The sequence below is a fragment of the Psammomys obesus genome, unplaced genomic scaffold, assembly GCF_907164565.1.
Source record: "Psammomys obesus unplaced genomic scaffold, mPsaObe1.curated_primary_1811, whole genome shotgun sequence".
Classification (NCBI taxonomy): Eukaryota; Metazoa; Chordata; class Mammalia; order Rodentia; family Muridae; genus Psammomys; species Psammomys obesus.
Window position 1 is genome coordinate 21,423,922 of NW_026593286.1, and position 24,113 is coordinate 21,448,034.

Below are 24,113 nucleotides of genomic sequence, written 5' to 3' on the forward strand. Positions count from 1 at the left end.
ATACAAATTGCTGGACAATGTTTTAAAACTTAACATCAATAAACAAACCATTGTTCTACTGATAAAAATGAATAATTAAGGGTTAAGGTAGCCACAGCTTAATTGGTAAATTGCTTACCCCAAAAGCTTGAGTTGACCCCATATAAAAAGCCCAACATGGTGACACATACTTGTGATCCCAGCAAGGGGACAGAGAGACAAGAACATGCCTGGGACCCACTGATGAGGCAATATTGCATGATTGGTGAGCTCCAATCCAATAAGAAACCCTGTCTCGAAGGAGGTGGAAACCTGTCTGAAAATGACTCATGATGTCCTCTGGCCTCCATATGAATACATATGCTTGCCTTTTTTTGCACACACATTCATACACATAAACACACACACACAATAAACACAATTGTTTCAGTGTAGCTTTGACTGCTTCTTTCCATACCTTCCCAACAGCTCGGTCTCTTTCCAAAGAGGTCAGCATTTTCTCCTTCAGCAAAACATGGTGCTTCTCATGTAGCACCCTTATAGTTGGTTCGTACGATGCATAATGCAGTTTCAGCCTATAAAAGTAAAAGGCCAGTTGCATCATCAGAAAGGGTAAAATAGTTACATCAGTGATTTTCATCTAACACCTAACCTTTTTTTTTGTCTTTCATCCTATCTTTGTGTGCTTATGAATAAAAATTAGTAGCCATATAAAGGTCAGCATGCCAGAGCCAAGAAGCACAGAAGTGATGTTTCCTGCGGAATTTCAGTCTACCTAGAGTGAGGGATGAATACAGGATGGAAAACCATATTTCCTTACCTGATTTCCTATTTCTCAGCAATACTTGTTGCTGTATTCAAGCATGTACTCAGAAGACTGCTGCAGTTCTTTTTTGAAAACATGTTTGATTGATTTCATATTAAGAAAGTTAATTACAAAACATATTATTAAATTTATGTGTCTATGTGTCTGTATGCAGGTGCCCAAAGAGGACTAAAGAAGGTGTCATTTGGCCTGAAGCAGGAGCTACACATGCTTATGAACTGCCTGACAAGGGTTCTGAAAATGGCACTCAGGTCCTTTGAACATGCTCTTACATATAGATCATTTCTCTAATGCTTACACTAGTTCAGTGTCTTGTAGAAGATAATTCTACTTCATATAAGTAACTTCACTGAGTGAGGATTAAGTATGGTCCCTAGAGTCCTCCTTGTTGTTTAGCTTCTTTAGGACTATAGATTTGAATATGTTTATCCTATATTATATGGCTAATATCCACTTATAAGCGAGTATATACCAAGTGTGTCTTTACACTTCTGGGCTACCTAGTAGTGAACTAGAGGAGGGCATAGGAAAGGGAAGAGGAAGGAAGGGTGGGACTGGGAAGAGATGAGGAAGGGGCTACAGCTAGGGTAAAAGGTAAATAAATTGTAATAAAGAATAATAATCTAAAATATAAAAAGAAGTGATTTTATAAAAATTAATTTTTTTAATTACCTTCACATTTTTGTTTGATTGGAAAATTCCTTCAAGCTATGCTTTAATTTTTACTGAAGAATGTTTTATATGAAGCAAAACATATAGCTCCTAAGTGCTAGAGCTAGCAGTTTAGATTAATATGTGTATCCATTAAAGTCATATTTATTTATCAAAATACAGTAACATTCATAGCATCCCAGAAAACCCTGGAATCATAAATTTGGTGTCATATATTATCATTGGAAGCTCTTTTCTTTCACTCAGAAAAATGTTTTTCAGGTTATTCTGTATCACATATTGCTAGCTGTATTCCATTCCATATTGAGCAGTATTCTCTTACATATATACTCATTCTTTGTATTAAAATAGGATAAGTCTACATTGCAATGGTAAGTCTACATTGCAAAGGAAGCCTCAGGTGGCTGGCGATGTCAAAACTACAGGCTATTTTCTGAGGAAAACGACAGGTACAGAATGAAGCCCAGAGCCAGGGAGAAGCTACATGTGCTGAAGGCGGCACATGAAGGCTGAAGGGTGGGGCTACTCAAGATCCTTGTCATACAGAAAATTCCATCACAAGCTCCAGACACTGGATACATGCAGGAAGGAGCTGTCATTTGCCCTATTTGGTTTCAGTTTACTTTGGTTTGATAACGCTTTGTTAAACCACCATTCCTCCCTTTGGAAATGGAACTACTTACTGAGTTCCAAACCAATTGGGACTTTTGAACAGTGCTGGAGATACTAATTACTGTAGAAATGCTACAAGTTCAAAAATTTTTATTCATTGCTATGGGATGGGAGCCCATGAGGCACAAGGGCAGAATCTCAGAGTCTAAGTGTAAAACGTTACTTATAGCTTAATGAATTCCCATACTTGGTCTCCAGATGTTGATGTCATTAGGGAAGGAAGGGCAATCTTCTGGAGGTTGATTTTCAACAGGAACAGTTCTCACTGGTGCAGGCCTAGAGATTTTTTTTTTTTAGATTGAACCCACATGTCATTCACTCTCTACTTTCTGATTGCATGTGGAGATGATGAGCCAGCATCCCACCCCAGCTTCCATGCCAACACTGCCATGATGGCACGTATCCCTCAATCTATAAACCAGAATCAGCCTTACAGTCCCTGAATTCCTTCCGGTCTGGTGTGATGTAATAACACTGATAAAAGTAACTAGTCCAGTGAGCCCTTTCTAATTGCACATTTAACAGATATGATATATACATATATATTTAAATATAAACGCCTAGTGTTTATGTTGGGTATCATGTATTTGTAATATCCTTATCAACACAGAATGTTTTATATTAACACAAACAAAACATCATTTTATTTAAGGGATGTAAAATGGATTTCTTGCTTTACAGTAAAAGAACTGAAGGAAGCTAATGAAGGAGGAAACATGAAGTCTGAATAATGCCTCCGAAATAGCTTCTAAAATTGCTCTCATAAATTGAAGCTAATTTAGGGTATGCCTTCTATCCCAACAAAGGTCTGCCTGCTCTTTGTCCTCCATGGTTTGTAACACTCTATGCTCCTTTCTCACTTGGTGCTGCTCCTCACAGTACCCAGCCTCGCAATGGCAGCCTGAGGACATTACCAGCTCACCCACTCTTGAGAATTCAGCTCACTGAAAACACACCCGAGGCCCTTCTCTTACACCAGATTTACTGAAACTGTCTTGACTGACAAGGAAACAGCATGGTGCATTTTCTTATATTTTCGCTTAACGTTTCTACCACACGCTCCAACAGTGTGAATATTCCTTCAATTTGAGGGCTCCCACTTGCTATCCAATAGATGTAAAAGGACACCTTTATTTCAACAGTCCTGCTGCGGGCGGATCCCAGTAACCGAAGCACCCCTTGAGCACACAGGAGCATCTCACCCTTTCAGATCGGCAATGAGCTTGTTCTTCTCCTGCACAGTGCGCTTGTGGTGCATGCGGTGGAAATCCCGCTCCTTCTGCGTCCTCAGCAGCTCTTCCCTGGCCTTTCTGAAAAAGACCAAGAGCACCAGCTTTCAAGACCGCTGCCGCTTTCTTCTGGAAAAAGCGTACTTTGTGTTCAGTTAGAACAGTGAGTGACCAATGATGACTGAGGGGACACCTAAAGTGCGGCACTGCCAGGCGCTAAGCGTTACTCCTGCTACATTGTTGAGTTACAAAAGAGCAAAGCCTGTACTTCCAAAAATGTGAGTTGTTCATACCTAATATTTTTAGAACAAGTTAGATTCAAATCAACTTGCTTACAAGATATGTGTACGGTGTAACACATTTCTTGCCAAAGAGAACTTTGGCTTACAAATTTAAAATACATATAAAAGAGAGTGGGTCACAAGAACAGGAAATAAAGGAAGGGAGCTTACTCGTCAGTTTTGGGGACAGATAATATATCGGAGCATTTAGTTTTCATAGATTGGAAAGGACAGAAATTCCAGAAAACCAAAATTTTGTTCTTTTAAGATGAGAAATATGTACCAAGAGATGATCAAATTATTATATATATACATATATATGTAATATATATGCTATCTTTGTGAGAAACTGATCACATATATGCAATTCCCAATAAATAAGAAGTTAACTATTAGCAATGTGAGGATACTAGTGATTCAATCAGTACAGAAATATTCTTACACTGGATAGGTGCACAAACCTTAAAATAGAGCAAGAAAGCAAATTCTGTTAAACTGGAGTTCTAAGTTAAGTGCTCATGAGAGTGTTTCACTTAACCTCAGTCATATGCCAGCCTCAGTAAAGGATGGTTTATAGTAGACAACAACAACAAAATCTCTCTATCCATATTGGATAACTAACAACATGCTTCCTTGAGCTTTTCATACTCTGAGAAATGAACTGGCCTGCAGGGTGGATATGCTACATCAGGATCAGAAACATGCTTTTATGTGTCACAAATATTGCAAAATTGAAATCCACATAGATGCACAGAGATAAGCCTCAGCGCTAAGCTGTGTCAGAGGATTCTGTGAGGAAGTGTCTGGGCACTGCCAGGGAAGTTTGTGGGATAAGGTTAGGTCTCCAGGGTTCCCGTGGACCATATGTTGATCAGTGGGAATTCTGGCCATAAAATCAAATTCTAGGTACTGTGTGGCCACAGAGACATTGATACAAATTCTAAGTCTTCTCTTCTCCATAATCTTTCAAATCTATTTTAGATTTTCTTTATTGATCTTTACTAAGAAATTTTGAGGTCGCATCACACATAAGTAAGCAAAGTCCCATAAACACACTAACAATGATCACTTCCATCCAAACCTCAGCTTCATATTCATGCCAACTCTTTGGTATGAGCAACAAATTATGATTCACTTGTTCAGATCTAAATCTCATCTGATGAACAAGGCAATAATTAAGTATTGTTTCTTACAGCTTTTATGTGTGCACACATATGCGTGATGTGGGCTACAGAAGACATAACAAAACCCAGTGATGCACCGCGTGTATTACTGTTGCTTTCTTCATTGAAAAAATGGGGCGTTTTAAAGAAGGGGGATTGCTTTTGTCTCACAGTTAGAGGTCACAGTCACCACAGCAGGGGAGTAGTAGCATCAGGAGTGAGGGCTGCTGGTAGTGTCGCAGTCACAGCCAGGAGGCACGGTCAAGTGAGGGGCTGGTGCTCTGCTTGCTTTCCCCTTCCCTTCAGGACGTGAAAGTCCATGAGCTAGGGAAGCTTGCCAGGGACCACCACGTGGGCATGGACACTTTTTTTTTTTTAAAGATTTATTTATGTGTATTATGTACACGGCCAGAAGAGGGCACCAGATCTCATTATAGACGGTTGAGAGCCACCATGCGGTTGCTGGAAATTGCACTCAGGACCTTTGGAAGAGCAGCCAGTGCTCTTGACCTCTGAACCATCTCTCCAGTCCCACATGAACACTCTTAAAGACAAAAAGAAAGGTTTTTTTTTTTTTTAGTGGGTGATTGCACAGGGAATTTGCCCAAATCATGCATCCCAGAGTTTTACAACCCTTTTCTTGGCAATTTAGGCACAAAAACCACATCCCAGTTGTCAAATCTCAGTTAACAAGAAACAGAACTACAGAAGCCAAAAAGCTAGGTTAGCACATTTAAGGACTTTTTACTTGAGGACTGTCTATGGGTCTTTGTTCCCATTTTTGCAAGTGTTGGCCTATGTGCTGGGTTTTAAGGTCACAATGGTACCTCTAAAATGACATCAGTTGTGTTAAGGTCTAGGGACCTGTTATAGTAGCTACCCACATTCAAGGAGAATCTCTTCTCTTTGATTAACCTTCCTAAAAGTCCTTCATAAAGTGGGTTTACACAGTGAATTGAAATTAACTTCAATTCAGCTGCAAATGAGGATGAGCCATCATACCATGAATTTGAAAAATAGCATTTTCCTATAAGGCTAGGTTATAACTACTTCCCATTTTCTTTCAGTTTATCTAAAACTTTAGGACTATCACATTTTAATTATAATTGTGTTACAACACATACAAAAAGTCAAGATATTAACTTGTGGAGACAAAATTGTGTTAACTACTAACACGGTGGCTGCTGAACATTCATGGTATGCAAAGATTTTAACGTCAAGCATCTCAAGGATTGAGCTTGCCATACATTTACACAATTCACTAAAATAACTGAAAACTTCATAAAATCTATCTTTTTGTTATTTTACTATCAACCTATCTGTAATTTACTGTCTTTTCACATTTTTTGTTTTCACAGCCACAACTGACTCAGTGGAAAATAATTAAAGTTCACTGATTATGAAGTTACCAACTAACAATCCCACAACTACGGGTTCAAGAGTATCTTCTGTGCATTTCAGGAAACATTGCTTAAGTTTTGTCTGATACAGAGACTCTCTTCCATATGTATATGTGTGTGTGTGTGTGTGTGTGTGTGTACGTGTGTACAGGTATCTGTTGGTGAGGGCATATGCTTTCAGGCACCTATAGAGGTCAAAGGAGACTACTGGATACAGTGGAACTAGAGTTCCAGGCAGTTGTGAACTGTCAAAATGGATGCTAGGAATCTACTGCTTGTCATTCAGAAAAACAACAGAAACTACAGAAACTTCTCTCCTGCCCCTAAGTTTATAGAATTTTAATCAATGATTTTAATACACTGTAGGCATGTTCTATTCACCTACTTTTGGAACTCTAAGAGTTACACAAAATTTAGATTCAATAGATTTTTATTTGATTGATTTGATTTATTTATTTTTTTATTTGATTGAAACTATATTGCTTCTAGCTATGATCTCACTATTGCAATTTTTAATTAAAGCTAATTTTCATTCAGACATGGAGCCTTATTTTTCAACATTTCCCACGTGTTTTATGTAGTTTTTGTTAACAGAAAACAGCAGAGTCAGAATAGCTTTCCAATAGACCACAAGGACATAAATTAAAAACAAAATACATATATTTCAAATTCATTGATTTGAGACACACTAAGCATGTACTGTTTGTTGTCAAATCACCTTTAGTTTTTAGTGAAAGTTTAGAAATCTGACCATGTTTATCCATCGTTCTAAAGTCTCTTGAATTGTTGTTTTGTTTTGACAGCTCCACAAAGCCTCAGAATCACAGTTTTAACAACTTGTTAACACTTGCTAATTAAACATTATAAACTATTAAGCTGAAACCTCAAATGATTCCTGGTTCTGATCAAGATGCACAAATTTTCTAAGAACACTGCTTTTTTTTTTTCTGAGAACAACAGAACAAAAGTAGATAAATTAAAAATTAATTTTGTTCTAGAACCTACCAGACAGCTGAAGTGTAAGAGTCATGTAACATGAAAACAACCTACGAGCGAAGCGCAACACACAGGACAGGGAATGGAAACTGGACTGCAGCTGTACAGAAGACGACAAATTAAGTAATATTCAAAAACACTAAGTAAGGTCAAGTGAGAGTCAGCATGGCAGTGTGAAAATGCTGGGCAGACTGATTCCATTTGAAGCTCTTTCCCATACTCCATACTCCCTCCACTCGGGTTTCAGTAGAAAGATGGGGGCACACTCAGGGGACTAGAGAAGCTACTTAATTGAACCTCGAAATTTTGGCGAGGGGAGAATTTCAGATGTGTGGTGAAGTGTTGTGACGTTGGTTAACTCATTAATACTTTGGTGGTTATGTAGAGTTTGGATGCTGCAAATCTTTAGCCAGATTTTCCTGGACAATCTTTAGAGACCTAATGGCCACTCGCTGTTTGACCTAACATCAACCTTTGTTACTATTAGGTAAATCCCTCCAGAATGGGTAACAAATCATTACCTGGTACTAATACCAAAGCTCAGAATGTAATCAGATACATCTAAAATTAAGCATAAAACACCACTTTGCTGTACCTCTACCTGATGTTTCAAGAATGTGTTCTACTAGTGCCATGATTTGTAATTTTTTTTCTTCTATAAAAACTTCATGAAGTAATTACATTAGACCATGATATTTGGGACACCTTGAATCTGTATTCTCAGCCCATCATCACTCATATTTCACTTCAAAAAATTTATCACTTGTTCCCTTTGAGATGCGATCTGTGTTTTTGTGTCCACACTTCCTAATGGTAACCAGTGGAAGCAGAGCAAAGATGAAAAGGCCACCAACTTTAATAAGGCCCAGAGGGAAGGGCAACACACATGGCAGCAGCTAAGGCACGCTGCGGGTGAAAAAGAAAAAGAAGAAAAACAACTCACTCAGGCGAGGAGCAGATAAATCTCTTGGATCTAGAATTACATCTTACCAAGTACAGTCTCTTACTCCTGCCTTAGTGGACACTCCGCCAAGACCAACCACAGACACAGGGGAAGGCTTGATGACAGTGTGAGTAAGAGGCGGCTGGAAAGATAAGATTCCTAACACCAGAGCTCAGGGACACAGAATGCTTCCTTGGGGGTGAGAATGAAGCAGCTGGGAAGGAACCTATCTGCTATCCTGTTACCCCACCCTGTGAACACAGTGGGTGGAAAAACAGAAAAGTAAAGGAAAGCACAAAGGGTAATTTAATGGTTGTAGTGGAATTAGTTGTAAAGATGTAAGAATGCACACACTCAAAACTTATTTTATTTTATGTTGAAAGTATGAAAATGTGTGTATAATTGTTCTCAAGATGGAAGAATAAAAGGTAATATATCCATAAAGGGAAATATCAAGGAACAAACTCAATTTAAAATTCTAGTGTTAAATCTCCATAATTAATCAATAAATAGGTTCAACTGTTTGATTAAAATATTTCTAGTATTATTCTAGAAATGATAATAAGGAGATGACATTCTCCATAGAAAATTATTCATAGTAATGTGACCTTGAGTTGTACGAACTATGAACATATCAGAGTTAGTTGCAAAATGCCTCAATGGTTAAGGGCACCAGTTGTTCTTCCAGAGGTCCTGTGTTCGATTCCCTATACCCACATATTGGCTTACAACCATCTATAATAGGGTCTGATGCCCTCTTCTGTAATGCAGGCATATATGCAAATGAAGCATAAATAAATACATAGATATATATACATTCATATGCCTAAAATAAATCTTTTTAAAGTAAATTTTCATGGAAGTATATTTTAAACAGTCCATTGAAACTCTCTTGTTCTTGGTTAATGAATTACATAAATATATTTTATTTCTCATATTTGAAATGTAAAATCTCAATAGATTAAAATCTGTTTGGAAAACAAAATACTGCCATGTCCCTAACCAGAATCACAAGTGTGAAGCATTACCTCACCTCCCTTTCCAATACACATTTAGAAAGCTATCTGTGCTCATCCCAGGAAAGAAAGCAAGGAATTGACTGAAGTATTAGACTTTAAAGTTTTTCTGACCATTAAATTGGTTTTCAGGGACCTGCTCTCTGTTTGCACAAATGAAGTGTGCTTGGTAACACAATTTAAATTCATTTCATGCTGATGCTTCTCTTATTATGACCTTCCTGCTGCCTGCCTGTCTGCTAAATAAAAGAAAACAGAAGTTGGAATAAGGAATAGGATAAAATATTCATGTGAACAATTAATATTTTAAATTCATCATATCTTCTCATCACATTAGTATAACATATTAGTGCTAAAAGAAAAAAAAACATTTATTAACACAGAGAGCAAATACTGAGATTCTGTTTCAAGTGCAATGAAGAGATATTCAGTGAAACTGTCTATTTAAACTTGTGTTTCACAGAGAATATTTTATACACGCCTTGTCTTAGTAAGATGGTACAACAATTATCGTGCCTCTCCATTTTAGGACACCCACCTACCCATCTATAATTCAACTACATAATATTAAGATGTGTATACTCTTAGCATACAATGAAACACAATTTTGAATGTAGTATGAATGTGATTTAGTATCACAGTCTTAAAAATCATTCTTACGTGAAGAGTCCCAGTGAAATAATTTTATCAATAAATTTAAGCAATTACTTGGAGATGGCTATTTAGTAAAGAAGTTACTGAATTAATTCATTATCATAATTCGGCAAGAGAAAACACAGAAATTTTTGTTTACTTGCACCAACCAAAGCAGGCCATCCTTGCCACATATTTTTCTCACTGATAACAATAATTAGATAATTACCAAGTATTTCATTATCCTCAGTTGCTGATAAATGAATTAGTTACACTGACCCACAAAAATTAATATTGGAATAACTGTTGAAGAGCCAAGTGGAATTCAGCCAGATTGAAGAAAAACTTCATTATATTTTTAACTGCAAAAGGAAGGAGTATAGCCATGTCCAGAAAAAAAAAAATACCTTCTTAATTTAACAAGCAATTACCTAAACACTAAAGCATAAAATTTTATGGGCTTCATTATTATCTTTATTTTCACAGTGTTTGTTTCTGAAAGCCATTAAATTAAATGGGTCTTCTCGAAGCTGGACAATCTTTGACCTTTTATAGAAGTGAATTTTGTACTCAAAATCAGAACTCCTTAAGAAAACACCTGTTTTTTTTTTCTTCCATAGCAATTGGCAGAAAGTAAAAAATTTTTTCATTATTTTTAGAAAAATACATTTTTTTCTTTAAGTTTGGATTCTCAGTATTTTCCATCACGTATGTGGGGCTCTTTATACACCCCTTCTGATCTGTATTATATTTCATTAGTGTAAGGATTCAGAAAAAAAGAAAAAAGAAAGAAAGGCAAATGTCTAAACAGAGTGAAATTTAGGTTGGCAAAAAGTGGCTTAAATTACCGCCATGGAAAGAAAATAAAGCCTACTCTGAAAACTGTTACAAAGACAAAAACCATCAATTAATTACTCTAAAAATCATTAACAGCTAACAGCAAACCTAAAGTATAGTTGCACAATCATATAAGTAATAACTCTGTCTCAGACACAATGACAGACCCTGGGACACAGTGGTGAGGAGATGCATCCTTTATCATATGAAGCCCATGGATGTTAATTCAATGGAAAAGGTTTACATTTCACAGTCTTTCCTAAATATTCACTTAAACAAACCAGAGTAACTGCAGAGAGTGCCATGCAAAGACTCCAAGTTATCAAGGCATCACTTCCTCCCTCTAGCAGATGCATGTGTACTTATATACACAGAAAGGTTGCAGACAAGGTGCATCTTCAAGTCATATGAGTCTCAATCTCACCCACGTTTTTGTATGAAATTAGAAAATTGATTGTAATTTTTATATGAAAAGGCCAAGAATCAAGAAAGAACCAACATGTGTGAGGAAAAAACAAAGGTACAAATACCATAGGCACACAGATATACACAGTTTTTTAAATAAAATACACTCACTTATAAGTAGGAACTAGACCTATAAGATTGGAGAAACATAGTGAAATCTATACACCTAAAGAAGATAAACAAAAAAGAGGACCCTGGGTCAGATGATCAACTCTCACTTAGAAAGACAAATGGGATGGACATTGGTTGTAGGAGGAAACAAGTAACAGAACAGGAGCCTACCATAGAGGACCTCTGAAAGACTCTACCTAGCAGTGTATCAAAGCAGATACTGAGATTCATAACCAAACCTTGGGCAGACTGCAGGGAATCATATGAAAGAAAGGGGAGTTAGTATGACCTGGAGAGGACAGGAGCTCCACAAGGACCAAATATATCTGGGCACAGGGCTCTTTTGTGAGACGGTTCCTCCAACCAAGGACCATATGTGAATATAACCTAGAATCCCTGCTCAGATGTAGCCCATGGTAGGTAGCTCAGTATCCAAGTGGGTACCCTAGTACGGGGAACAGGAACTATTTCTGACATGAACTCAATGGCTGGCTTTTACCTCTCCCCCCACCACCTGAGGGAGGAGCAGCCCTGCTAGGCCACAGAGGAGGACTTTGCAGCCAGGCCTGAAGATAAAAGATGATAGTAATTAAGTAAAATATATAGTCACAGCATGACGGGCAATACTCATAAAACTCAAAGTGTACCTCAAATAGAAAAAAAATCATAAGTTTAAATAACAAAATAAACAGCCTAATCAAGATTAGGCAAAAAGGGCAATACCAAAACTAAAAATAAAATAAAATACCAAAAAGGCAATACCGATACCAAAAATACCAAAGGGCAACACACACAAAGTGCTGTGTTCATTATCACCTGATCTCAGGTGATACCAAGCCCACAAGACACCACTACCAACCCACTAAAAGGCTAAATAAAACAGACTGCCGATACTCTGTTGGGGGCTGGAGAGCAACTAGGATTCTCACACACTGCTAGTAAGGAACTAATAGGACTGAAATTCAGCACTGGAGAGTGAGCTGTGGGTCCTTGTAATGCACAACATCCAACAAATTGACCCAGAAATCCCACTCCAAGATTTTATACAAAAGAAATGAATGCACACTCCCACAAAGGATATGTACAGGAGTGTAAGAGCAGTTATAGTCATAGCAATCAGCAATTGGAGGAACAACAGTGAAGCAAGGCCAGACAAACCACTACAGCGCTAGAACAAACCATTACAAACCACCATGCAGCAGAATTAGCTACCAGGCAGTATCCAGAAACACTGCTGATGAACACAAAATCATCCGTATATGATGTAGACTTTCTGATGAGTGTAAGAAAGCAAACATGCACATACAGAAAAAATTCTACAATTCTGTTGCTATGTTTTTGTTTTTAATCTTTTTGTGTATGCGTGTGCATGCATGTGAGATACACAGGGGAGGGGGCAATGTGCCATGTCATGTTCGTGAGGTAAAGAGCAAATTTGGGTAGTACTTAACTCCTGCCATTTTCCTGTTCCCAGGATCAAACTCGACGCACACCTTGCCCTTGCTGATCTATCTTACCACTGACGGTTGTAAACATATAAAATCAATCCAAGGTACAATGATGGTTACTGTAGAGCATAATAGAGAAAACACATTTCTGGAGAGACGTGTAAATTCTACACTGAGATGGATTTTCAGACCTAATGATTTATCCATTTGCCAAAAATATAAAGATAATATTTGTCACTTGAGTTTTTTATCTTAGCCATTCTAATGAGTGTAAGGTGAAATCTCAGAGTCGTTTGATTTGCATTTCCCTGATGACTAGGGATGTTGAGCATTTCTTTAAGTGTTTCTCTGCCATTGGATGTTCCTCTATTGAGAATTCTCTGTATTCTCTGTTTAGCTCTGTACCTCAATTTTTAAATTGAGTTAACTGATTTTTTTGCTGTTTAACTTCTTAAGTTCTTTATATATTCTGGATATTAGCCATCTTTCAGATATAGGGTTGGTGAAGATCTGTAGGCTGTTGTTTTGTTCTGACGAGTGTCCTATGCTTTACAGAAGTTTTTCAGTTTCATGACGTCCCTTTTATTGATTGTTGCTCTTAGAGCCTGTGCTACTGGTGTTCTATTCAAGAAGTTATCTCCTGTGCCAATGAGCTCAAGGCTCTTCCCCACTTTTTCTTCTAAGAGGTTTAGTGTGTCTGGTTTTATGTTGAGGTCTTTGTTCCACTTGGACTTTTTCTGGCACTTTCTCAGACAATTAGGAATAGTGCTTTCTCAAGATCCAGCAACAGCTCTCCTAGACATATATCCAAAATGTGCTCAAGTATACAACAAGGATATTTGCTCAACTATGTTTGTAGCAGCTTTATTCATAATAGCCAGAATCTAGAAACAACCCAGATGTCCTTCCACTGAGCAATGGATACAGAAATTGTGGTACATTTACACAATGGAATACTACTCAGCAATTAAAAACAAGAAATCATGAAATTTGCAGGCAAATGGTGAAAACTAGAAAAGATCATCCTGAATGAGGTATCCCAGAAGCAGAAAGACACACATGATATATACTCACTTATAAATGGTTATTAGAAATATAATATAGGATAAAAATACTAAAATCTGTACACCTAAAGAAACTAAGTAAGGAGGAGGACCCTAGGCAAGATTATCAATCCTCATGCAGAAAGGCAAAGGGAATGGACATCAGAAGAGGGAGAAAACAGGCAACAGGACAGGAGCCCACCACAGAGGACACTTGAAAGACTTTACCCAGCAAGGTATCGAAGGAGATGCTGAGACTCATAGCCAAACTTTGGGCAGAGTGCAGGGAATCTTATGAAAGAAGGGGGAGAAAGGAAGACCTAGAGGGGACAGCATCTCCGCAAGGAGAGCAACAGATCAAATAATTCTGGGCCCAGGGGTCTTTTCTTAGACTGATACTCCAACCAAGGACCATGCATGGAGATAACCTAGAACCCCTGCACAGATGTAGCCCATGGCAGCTTATTCTCCAAATGGGCTCCCTAGTAAGGGTAACAAGGACTGTCTCTGACATGAACTCAGTGGCTGGCTCTTTGATCACCTCCCCCTGAAAGGGGAGCAGCCATACCAAGCCACAGAGGAAGGCAATACAGCCAGTCCTGATGAGACTTGATAGGCTAGGGTCAGAGGGAAGGGGAGGAGGACCTCCCCTATCAGGGGACTTGGGAAGGGACATGGGAGGAGATGAGGGAGAGAGGGTAGGATTGGGAGGGAATGTGGGAGGGGACAACAGTGGGTCTACAAAGTGAATAAACTGTAATTTATTAAAATATAAATAAATTTTTAAAAGTGAAAAAGCTAATATTTGTCAATTTGTCTATGTAAGTCATTAAAAGAATCACAAATTCATAGGTAATAATAATGTAGCATAGGATAGATTGGGAGAATCAAATGAAATAAAAATGATAAAAGTTACTAACAGTTAAAAATTTCTAATAGGCCATATGATTCTTTACATTCTACTGTTTACCCACTGTTGTGATAAAAATGCAACATACACTCTAAGTTATTTTGCGTGTATGTGGTGTGCAGATATATGCCTTTGTGTGTGTATATTTGTGCATATGGGTATGTGTATACATGTGTGAATATGTGTGTGTATGAGAGACTGTGTGTGTGTGTGTGTGTGTGTGTGTGTGTGTGTGTGTGTGTGTACCAGAAATCAAAGCTGGTCGTCCTCCTCAACCACTCTCCACGTTTTTTGAGGCAGGGTGTCTTACTGAACCTGGACCTGCTGATTCATTTTGATTGGCAGACTGGTGAGACCCAGGGTTCCACTATCTGTTCCCGTAGTGCTGGGACTATAGACACAAGGCTGCTGTAACATGAATGCTATGGATTCAAATTCATGTCATTATGCTTGAACAGCAAACACTTTACCGAAGATTTAGCCTCCTAATCTCCTAAGGGTAAAAGTCACTCTTGTGGACTGTGATGATTTTGACTGTCATATATGTTACAACTTACCTGCTTAGTAGAATGGAGTGTTTGCATGTGATGGGATCCCTTCACTTAGTGTGCTGTCCTCAACGTTCATTTGCATTGCCATACATTGCAGAATTTGCTTCTTTTGACAGGCTGAGTAGGAAGATTCAGTAATGTAATGTTTGCCACTCTAGATTCTGAAAGTTGGAATAGTATTTCATTGTGCAAAACACCATATTTTTAACCAATAATATGTCAATGGGCATTTAGGTTGTTTCCTTTTCTTAGCTCTGGTGCACAGTGAAAACAGGAATGCTAGTTTTTCCTCAGGTACTGATTTAAGTTCTTTCATAGATCACTGTCTCATATGTAGGTGGTTTTGCAGTAATGTTCCAAGGATCTTCTATATTGTTTTCCAGTGTACTACCTTATTTTGTATTACCACCAACAGTGCACAAGGTTCCAAATCCATATCTTAGCTAATACTTGGTATTTATTTTTTATAATGGTTATTTACTTGGGCTCACATTTTGAAAGTACAGTCCTAGGCAGGAATGGAGAAACACTCCTGTAATCCCAGCACTCAAGGATGCAGAGACAGGCAGATCTCTGTGACTCTGAGGCCAGCCTGGTCTACAAAACAAGGCCAGGACTGCCACGGCTACACAGAGAAATCCTGTCTCAAACAAACAAACAAACAAAATAACGGATAATAATTCTATGACAGTGTGGACATGAGAGCAAGCTGTCTACATTATCTCAGGAATAAACAGAGAGAAATGAAAGTGTCACACATTTTCTCCTTTTTTCATTCAGTCCAGGATTCTAATCCATGGGACACTGCTACCCAAACACAGGAAAGATCTTCCCTCCTCCATTAAACACTTTTGGAAGGTAACAGGTTGGGTTGGTACCCCTTGGAGGCCTCCGCATCTCTGAGATGAAAGATAGGGGAAGACGGGGAGGTGGGCTTGAGTGTGAGACTGGAAAGAAAGAAAGGAGAGGTCTGGGATCAGGCTATAAAGTGATTAAATAAATAAATACTTTTAAAAATACAAACAGACATATAAAAATACACATATAAATACACATATAAAATCTTCACGTGTGATTCCATTGTAATTTAAATCCAATAAAGTTGGCAATAATGATTAACCACAACAACAGCACCCATTGGTCAGCATAACATCAGAGCACATCACTTTAAATTGTAACTTTCTATCTTTGGTCCCTAAAGTCTTACTTTCATCACAGAATGCAAATTAATTTGATACATCTGTAAATGTCCCGACAGTTTATAATGGTCTCGATGATGCTCAAATGTAAAAACTCCAAATCTTTTCTGAGACTTAAGACAATCATTTAACTGTGAGCACATAGAAAATCAAGCTACAGACATCTACTGTACAACACCAGACAATAAACATTCCCATTCAAAAAGAGAGTAACAGGAAGATAGGAGTGAGGTAAACGCAACAATGAAGCCAGTATGTAAAACAAAACCCTGCAATTCCATGACTGCCTTCTGGAACTCTCAATGAATTTATCTGGACTCCCATTGTGTCCTGTAGATCTCCAACACCTACAACATAGTGGCTCTCATTTGGGTCAAGTCTACTCTAAGCTTGAAGCTTTCTTCGGAGGGTACTGAACAGTTCTGTAATCTCCATCATCCTAGTGTCCTCACTGTAATATAGGATTCACCTTTCCAGATTCATACAAAGGCCCATCAAAGCTTCCTTGCAGGAAATATACCCCTGCCACACATTGCCTGGATTCAGAGACCTTCTGAAACCTTGAAGAAAGCCCCTATGACCACCTTCCTTTTGTGTAGTTTATGCTCAAAAGCCAGCACCATGTAGATGATATGTCTAAGTTCTGATGCAGATCAAAATGAAGCTGGGATTTTTCTTCACAAGCATTTTTTCTTCATAAGTATTATCTTGAAGAAACACTCTTCTTTGGTTGCCATTTTGAAACAAAGAACCTTGTTAGCAGCTCAGAGTCTCTCCTTTCAAACGAATTTGCGTTTTCACAAGCAGGAACCACTGCAGATGAAGTCTTGCCCTCAGAGTACCTTTCCTTTTGACGCAGTGTAGAATAGATTTCTTCTTGATAAGGATAACCCCTTAACAATTACAGATGCTGGGATATTCATCAGGGACTGAATACAGCAGAGCAGAAAGGTAAACCTGAATACCGCCCAACAGAAAAGCAAGCACTTACTTAAAATATTGAGATTTTATGAGAACCAAATTACACAGTTCTCAAGCATGAACTTTCTATGACAAGGTCATGTCATAACATCAAAGTATTGCACAATTGGGCTACTCTGTCTTCAACTTTAAGCTCACACCACTTTCCTCACTAAACTATGTACTGATCTGACTGTTCCTTGTACCATAGTGTGGAATGAGAGCAGTCAGCAGTACCTAACAGAACCCAAATGCTATACCATCTTGTGATTTCTTCCCCCAAAACAGTCAGTCCATTAATTTAGAATTCAGTCTCTAAAGATCCTACGATTCAGGCACAGTACAACCAGATTCTTTGCTAAACGTAAAATTAATGGACTCTAGCAAGCTCCAGATAGACTTTCCCTCTAAAACTTCTGTCTAAAACCACTGTCTCTATTTCTTGAAGTGTTCTGGTCTTTCAAACTCCCAATAGAACTGCTATGTACATTGAAGGAAGGTCTTTTCTGTTCAGTTAAATCTTTCTTGAAACACTCACAGTAACAACAAAAAGGTGTCTTTCATGGCAATTCTAAACCGACTGATGTGGCCACTGAAGACTAACCATAATATTCCTCTTCCACTGTGTGCTTTTGTTTTATATGTGTTACACAGGCAGGTTGCAGGCAGACAGCCATCAGAGGGGGACAACAAATGTCGTTTTGTCTCTACACATTAGTCTCATAGGATCTGGTCCGTACTTGTTATGGGAACCCATGGCTAGACCGGGAGTCATGAAGCCTCAGTGATTCTCCTGTCACCCCAGCACCTCCAGCACACAGGGTGATAGGTGCACACGTGGCCACACCTAGCCCTTAACTTGAATCAGTGAATCATTAAATGATACCTATATGATCAAGGAGGCCATATGACATATCTACAAGCTGATTCTCTTCAACCATTAAATATCAGTATACCCACCTTTAAGAAATAGCCTAATCCTAAAAAGGTAAGCATTCAATTAAATTCCATAAAGAGAACCTCATGTTTAACACAAACTGCCATTTGAAAAATATCTTCACATTTAAGTCTTATAAAAAAAAAACCTAAGTTCCAAAAGATTACGTTTTTGAACAAACATATAAATGATATTTCTGGAGAACACTTCACAAAACTCCATTCAGCGTTTTCTGACACTATTTTAGTAGAAAAGGCTCTAGGGACTAGTTCAACAAAATGTGCTTCATAACCACATCTCGGACTCAAGATTCACTCAGCAAGCACTGAGCATCCTCTGAGGGACAAGAGGCTTTTCTTCAAATTTGCATGAGAAGGAGAGTAAAGCAAGTAAACAGTTTGCTGTTCCACTTGCTAGATTGTAGATGGTACCAAGTCAGAGTCAAGCAATAGCCAGCAACTGTTGAGGGCGAAACTATACTTTGAAAGTTCAGCAAATACAAAGACACATTTCACTTGAGTGATACCTATTTTATGGCTTCTTTATGTTCTTTATGTTCTAAAAGAAGTTATGGCTTCTTTTAATGTTAAAAGAACAATTTACATAAGTAAAAGCCTACATAATTTTGATTACAGTTTTTAATATACTATTTAATAAATACCCTGTAACCAACAATGATTACTTAGTATTATTGGAGTTAAACGCATTGCCTAAAATGTTTTTGTCTACTCAAAAGCAAATTAGCAAAATTTGCTCAAAGGAGATGGGGGCTGAAACTGTTCTAGGCAGCGTCAAATTCCCATTGGTCAAACTGTCTATTCAAAGTCATAGCAAGCAGAGATGCAGAGTTCAAAGCCCTTCTGAGCAATGGATCCAAGTGGAGAAGAGAATGGTTCAGGCAGCACATTCTTGTGGACGATCACACAAATCTTTGTGACACATAAAATTCTACATAGAAAAGATAAGATGTGCATAACTGGCAGAACACTCCTACAGGTGCATGACATGGAGAGGGAGCATGAAAACTAATTTACTTAGACTTTTCAAAAGGAAAGGCTATATTAAATATTTCACTCGGCATACAAAGTTATGTTTCTTTAATATGTATATATATATATTAGAATATATTAAAAATTACATTTCCTCACTGTGGTCACATTACTCTAATTACTGTGTTAATGTGCATAAAGGGAAAGATTCCTTAAATATCTTTAATAATAATTGATGAATAAAGCATGAATTTTCTTCTAGAGCTAAAGATTGATTTTTTTCCACATGACACTGTCTGACAGTAGTACATTCTCCCCACATCAATACATTCACATAGTTCTTTGTCAGAAATAGGTTGGCTGGTTACCTAAAATTATTCACCAAAAATTATTTTGTTCATTAACATTACAAAGAAAGAGAGTCCCTTTCAAGAGTTATTTTTAAGTTTTGTGAATAAAGTCTGTATTAATAAAAATATAAATAAAATAATAAAAGGTTATTATTTATTTTGACTAAAAGTAAGTCAGCAAACATGACAGCATCAGCATTAATATTTTATTTAAAATTGTGCATATACACTAGGAAATCAAAAATTGTTGACAGATGCTTGGCAATGGGTGAAGAGTAAACTATGCATGCTGATACTTTTATTTTTAATAGGCTATCATTCAACATAAACCTTTAAAGTTACAGAAAACTTAATCAGGGGATCCTTAGAAGTCCCATGTGCCTCTCACCCCTCTATGTACACTGGCTTCACCCAATATATATGTCTTCACCCAATAAATATCAGTTTATGGATAGTTAATGCACCACAACAATGCATTTGTTACTACCCAAAGTGCTTAGCTAACACTATTCCTTGTGAGGGATTTAAAAATACTGAAATCCTGCTACTAAGAACACATTAGCTCCTTCCTTTCATCCTCTCCATTAAATTCATTATTATTTCTGAAATTAGCTTATCTACACAAGAGAAATTTCACAAACTACAAAACATAGTCACACACATCAGAGAATGATTGCTGTGTAACAAATTCACCATCTGGTACACATACCTTGTGGTCCACTCCATCGGTGAGTTGTGCTTGGCAGGAGTGCCAGTTACCTGCTCAATTAACTCACAACCTTACAACTAGGACTTATTATAATTCAGTGATCCAGAAGCAAATTTCTCACACAGTACATTACATGTATCATCTTAATCCATCTCTATTTTTTACTCAGCATAAATAAAAGGAAAAACGTAATATTAACATACTCAGCTGCCTGTTTGAAGTGTTTCAAATCTTTCTTCAAGTTTTTGTTCTCAGTCTCTAAAAGCACCACCTGGCTATAGACATCTGGAACATTCCCAATCTCACTAAACTCAGTTTTTCCTTTCTGTATTAACTCATACCTAGGACAAATCAGACAACAGGGTTTATTTCAATTTCCTACTTTAAAATACTGTATGCAATTCAAAATGTCAGTCCTGGCAAATTTGATAGAAATTAGTTGTTATATCTTATTTGTAAGTTAAACCAATATTAATATGTTATTAGGATAAAATATCAGTGAATCTAGTTTTTAAAATACAATCGGACATTTATATCCCCATGCCTAATCACTAGCAAACATATCAAAATCGTCTCAAGTCCTTATATTCAGAGAATTTTCAGTCCATCAGAGACTGTAGTAAGTTCTGGAGAGCAGAGAACGAAGGATTAAGACTGGGCGGTGTTGGTCCTGTTTTACAGAGTAGCCATGACTGACAAGCATGAGTGGCCAAAGGACTCCAGGAGAGACTTGAGAAAAAGGAGTGATGATGCCGTGTATGTCCATGAAAGAGGAGTACCTAAAGCTGACAGCAAATGCAAAGGCCCAGAGACATAGACATTTTCAGCCTGTACAACAAAGATTTTTTAAAAAATCAGTATTTGTAGAAAAGCAGGAAATGAAGCCAACAGAGTGAACAAAGAAAATGATGAGAGATGGCAAAACCAAAAAGAGGAACCAGCATAAGGAAATTTATTTTACCCTGGATCAGGAAGAAACCATGGGAAGTTCTGGGGTTAAAACAAAAACAGAAACAAAACAACAGCAACAAAATAAAAACAGTAATCATATTTATGTTTCAAAAGGGTGCATCTACTTCAAGATACAGAACAATAGAGGTTATAAGAAGGGAACTTTCTGTACTTGCAATAAAGGAATTCGGTAATGAATCATCTGTCAGATATTATCAAAGAGGAAGTCAATGACAGCATCCAGGTCTGGGGCTCAGTAACAGGCAGCCATCTACATAGCAGGAACGAAGAGAGTAGGAGCTGGGCAGTTGGGAAAACCAAGGGATTGTTTCCACCCATATCAGCTCGTGTGTCTAGCTGACATCCATGTGAAGATAAATCCTGGATAATACACATCAGAAGTGCAGGAGAAAGTCAGGGCAGGCAATTTAAAATTGCACTTCATCATTATATAAATGTTGCTTTACAGTCATGACACCAGAACAGATGAGTTCGGGGAGTGAAATAAAATGACTGGGACTCATTAATAAAATACTCCATGGTTTCAAGGTTCAGGTGAGGTGGAGAAGGCAAAAACACTACCAAAAGAATCTAAGGCCAGACCACTAAGAGGGATTATGAGACCACTGACCAAGAAGTCAAGGGAAATAAAAGGTCCCAAGAAGGAAGAAATGAATGCTAACGGAAATGAAATCTGACAGAAGCCTGGAACCATCGCTAGACATAGCAATGTGAAAGTCACTGTTAAAAAGCTTCAGTAATGAAGTAGATGAAAACCAATTAGAGTAGATGTGAGTAGGAAGTAAGTCAGAAAAATGTGCAAATGAGGCAGAGACTAGGAAATCCAGACAAAACTTCAATAAGAAGCAGAGTCAGGAAATACTCCCCCAGCACACCCGTGTCTTATAGGAATGTTCCAACACAGAGGGAGAAGCCAATGGAGGGGACAACAAATGCAAGTACACTGCCCTGAGTAGGCAGAGGAGGTGGGTTCTAGACGAAAGGCCAAAGACTGAGGTGGCTACAGGTGACAGCAAGCATGCTTCAGTGTCAGGGCAGGAGAGGAAGAATGCCTGAGCAAGAACCAGCAGGTGGAAAGGACGGGGGTAGGAGTTGTGAAACTTCTATTTTCTCAGTAAAATAAAAATGGCAGTGACTGAGGAAGACACAACTGACTCTGTAATTGCAAAATGGAAATTTTAGAGCTCAAAATCTGAGCTCTAACTCAAGACACCCAGAAGCTTGCCCAGTCTCCATCCATGAATTTAAGGTAGGAGAGTGGTGGTTAAGATCAGTCTGGCCTGGCTGACTTTGCCACTGACTGGCAGTGACTTGCTGACATTTACTGAGGGAGATTTCCCATCCTCTTTAAGCCCATTTCCTCATCCATGAAATGAAGATATGTTAGTGGCTACCTGCCACATACATACAACTGTTGGGAGAAGTGAATACTGCATAAGAGCAGACTGGGCTGATAAAAACGATACAAAGTAAAACCTCAAGTGATTAGTCTAAGACATCACCGCTTTCACTATTTTATGCCACTTACATTTAAATAGTGTCTACATCATCTTTACTAATATTTTTAACCTAAATATTCTCCTAAAAGACTGACTTCTGCATATCTTGGTACATAAGCCTGTTCACAGATGTGTAACTGCTGAAATGTGAGGAGACCCCGGACTGCACGAAGATGGAGGAAGGGAGCCTAGCACCAGCGTGCATTCAGCGATCCCTGCTTCCTCCTGCAGATGCAGTGCGCGAACAGCTCTCTTGACATTCCCACCACAGCAGACGGCACATAATGTGACATAACATGAACTCGCCCCAGAATAAACATTTCCCTTCTTTAGTTGCTTTTGTATTGTATCACAGCAACAGGAAAAGAAACGAAAGCACTCTGTACTATAAAGTCCTTCAAGAAAGTTAAATTCACACACGTAAATGCTGTTAGCATTTCTGGAGAACTACTTAGCTACATAATAGTTTACCACTCTGCCTGAAAGGAGTCCAGAGTTCTGTTCATTTCCATTTTGATCAAGAAATTGCAGAGAAAGTCTTCTATGGCTTCATGTACTACATGCTTTGAAGGAAGAACTGTTGTCTGCTCCTGAAATTTAAATGCACAATTATTTATTCTACGAACACTGAGATTTTTATTAAGAGAACAGTACACAGTCACTTACTCATTTTTAAACAATGTTTTCTCGAGTATAATAATCCAGGGTTTATTTTAATGCCTAGTAATAAGGCATTGGTGAAACAAAACATCTCTTCTTCCCAATATAACAGTTAAGTGGAGAGAGACAAAATACGAATAACTAGTTTGTGTGTGTGTGTGTGCTCGCATGTGTGCGTGTGTGTGCACATGCGCATGTTTATCTCACATACTCTGAAAGATATTAGTAGGTATCCAGGAATGTAAAAGCTGTGTCCTGAAGACAGGGCCCTCCCCATCCACGGGAAGTATGTGTGTAGATTACTGTAGCTAGGTAAGAACTGGCATAGAGGAAGGTTTCCCTGAAAAAAGTGGGATTTGGGCCATAATCACAAATTCACAACCCCAAATATTAAAAACGAAGAAAGATCAAAATCCTTACTCTCAGTTCTCAAAGGATCAAAATCAAAATTGCAAAAACAAACTTTTGTGAAAAATAGATCGGAAGTGTGTTTACATGGCATTTGACTCATTCTTGTTCACTCTTGTACACTCTTAAAATGAGACTTATTCGTCAAGCATAAAATGACATATAATGTTCAGAGGCCACTTCATTCAAAAAAGGCTGCATAACATTTTATAATATGAAATTTCACATACGCACATGGCAGTTGTGTAGGTATTA

At 38.0% G+C, this 24,113-nt stretch overlaps 1 protein-coding gene across 3 annotated transcripts in view; it reads right to left on the reverse strand.

Moving 5' to 3' along the window:
• Nucleotides 1-24,113, reverse strand: part of Spag16 (sperm associated antigen 16) — a 912,250-nt gene that overhangs the window by 865,824 nt on the left and 22,313 nt on the right. For all 3 annotated transcript variants that reach the window (XM_055617071.1, XM_055617070.1, XM_055617072.1), the window contains exons 4-7: nt 23,262-23,380; nt 20,523-20,660; nt 3,352-3,459; nt 437-554 (exon numbers count right to left, since the gene is read on the reverse strand). In XM_055617071.1, the coding sequence (XP_055473046.1) occupies nt 437-554; nt 3,352-3,459; nt 20,523-20,660; nt 23,262-23,380 (483 nt within the window). The remainder of the gene's footprint in view (nt 1-436; nt 555-3,351; nt 3,460-20,522; nt 20,661-23,261; nt 23,381-24,113) is intronic.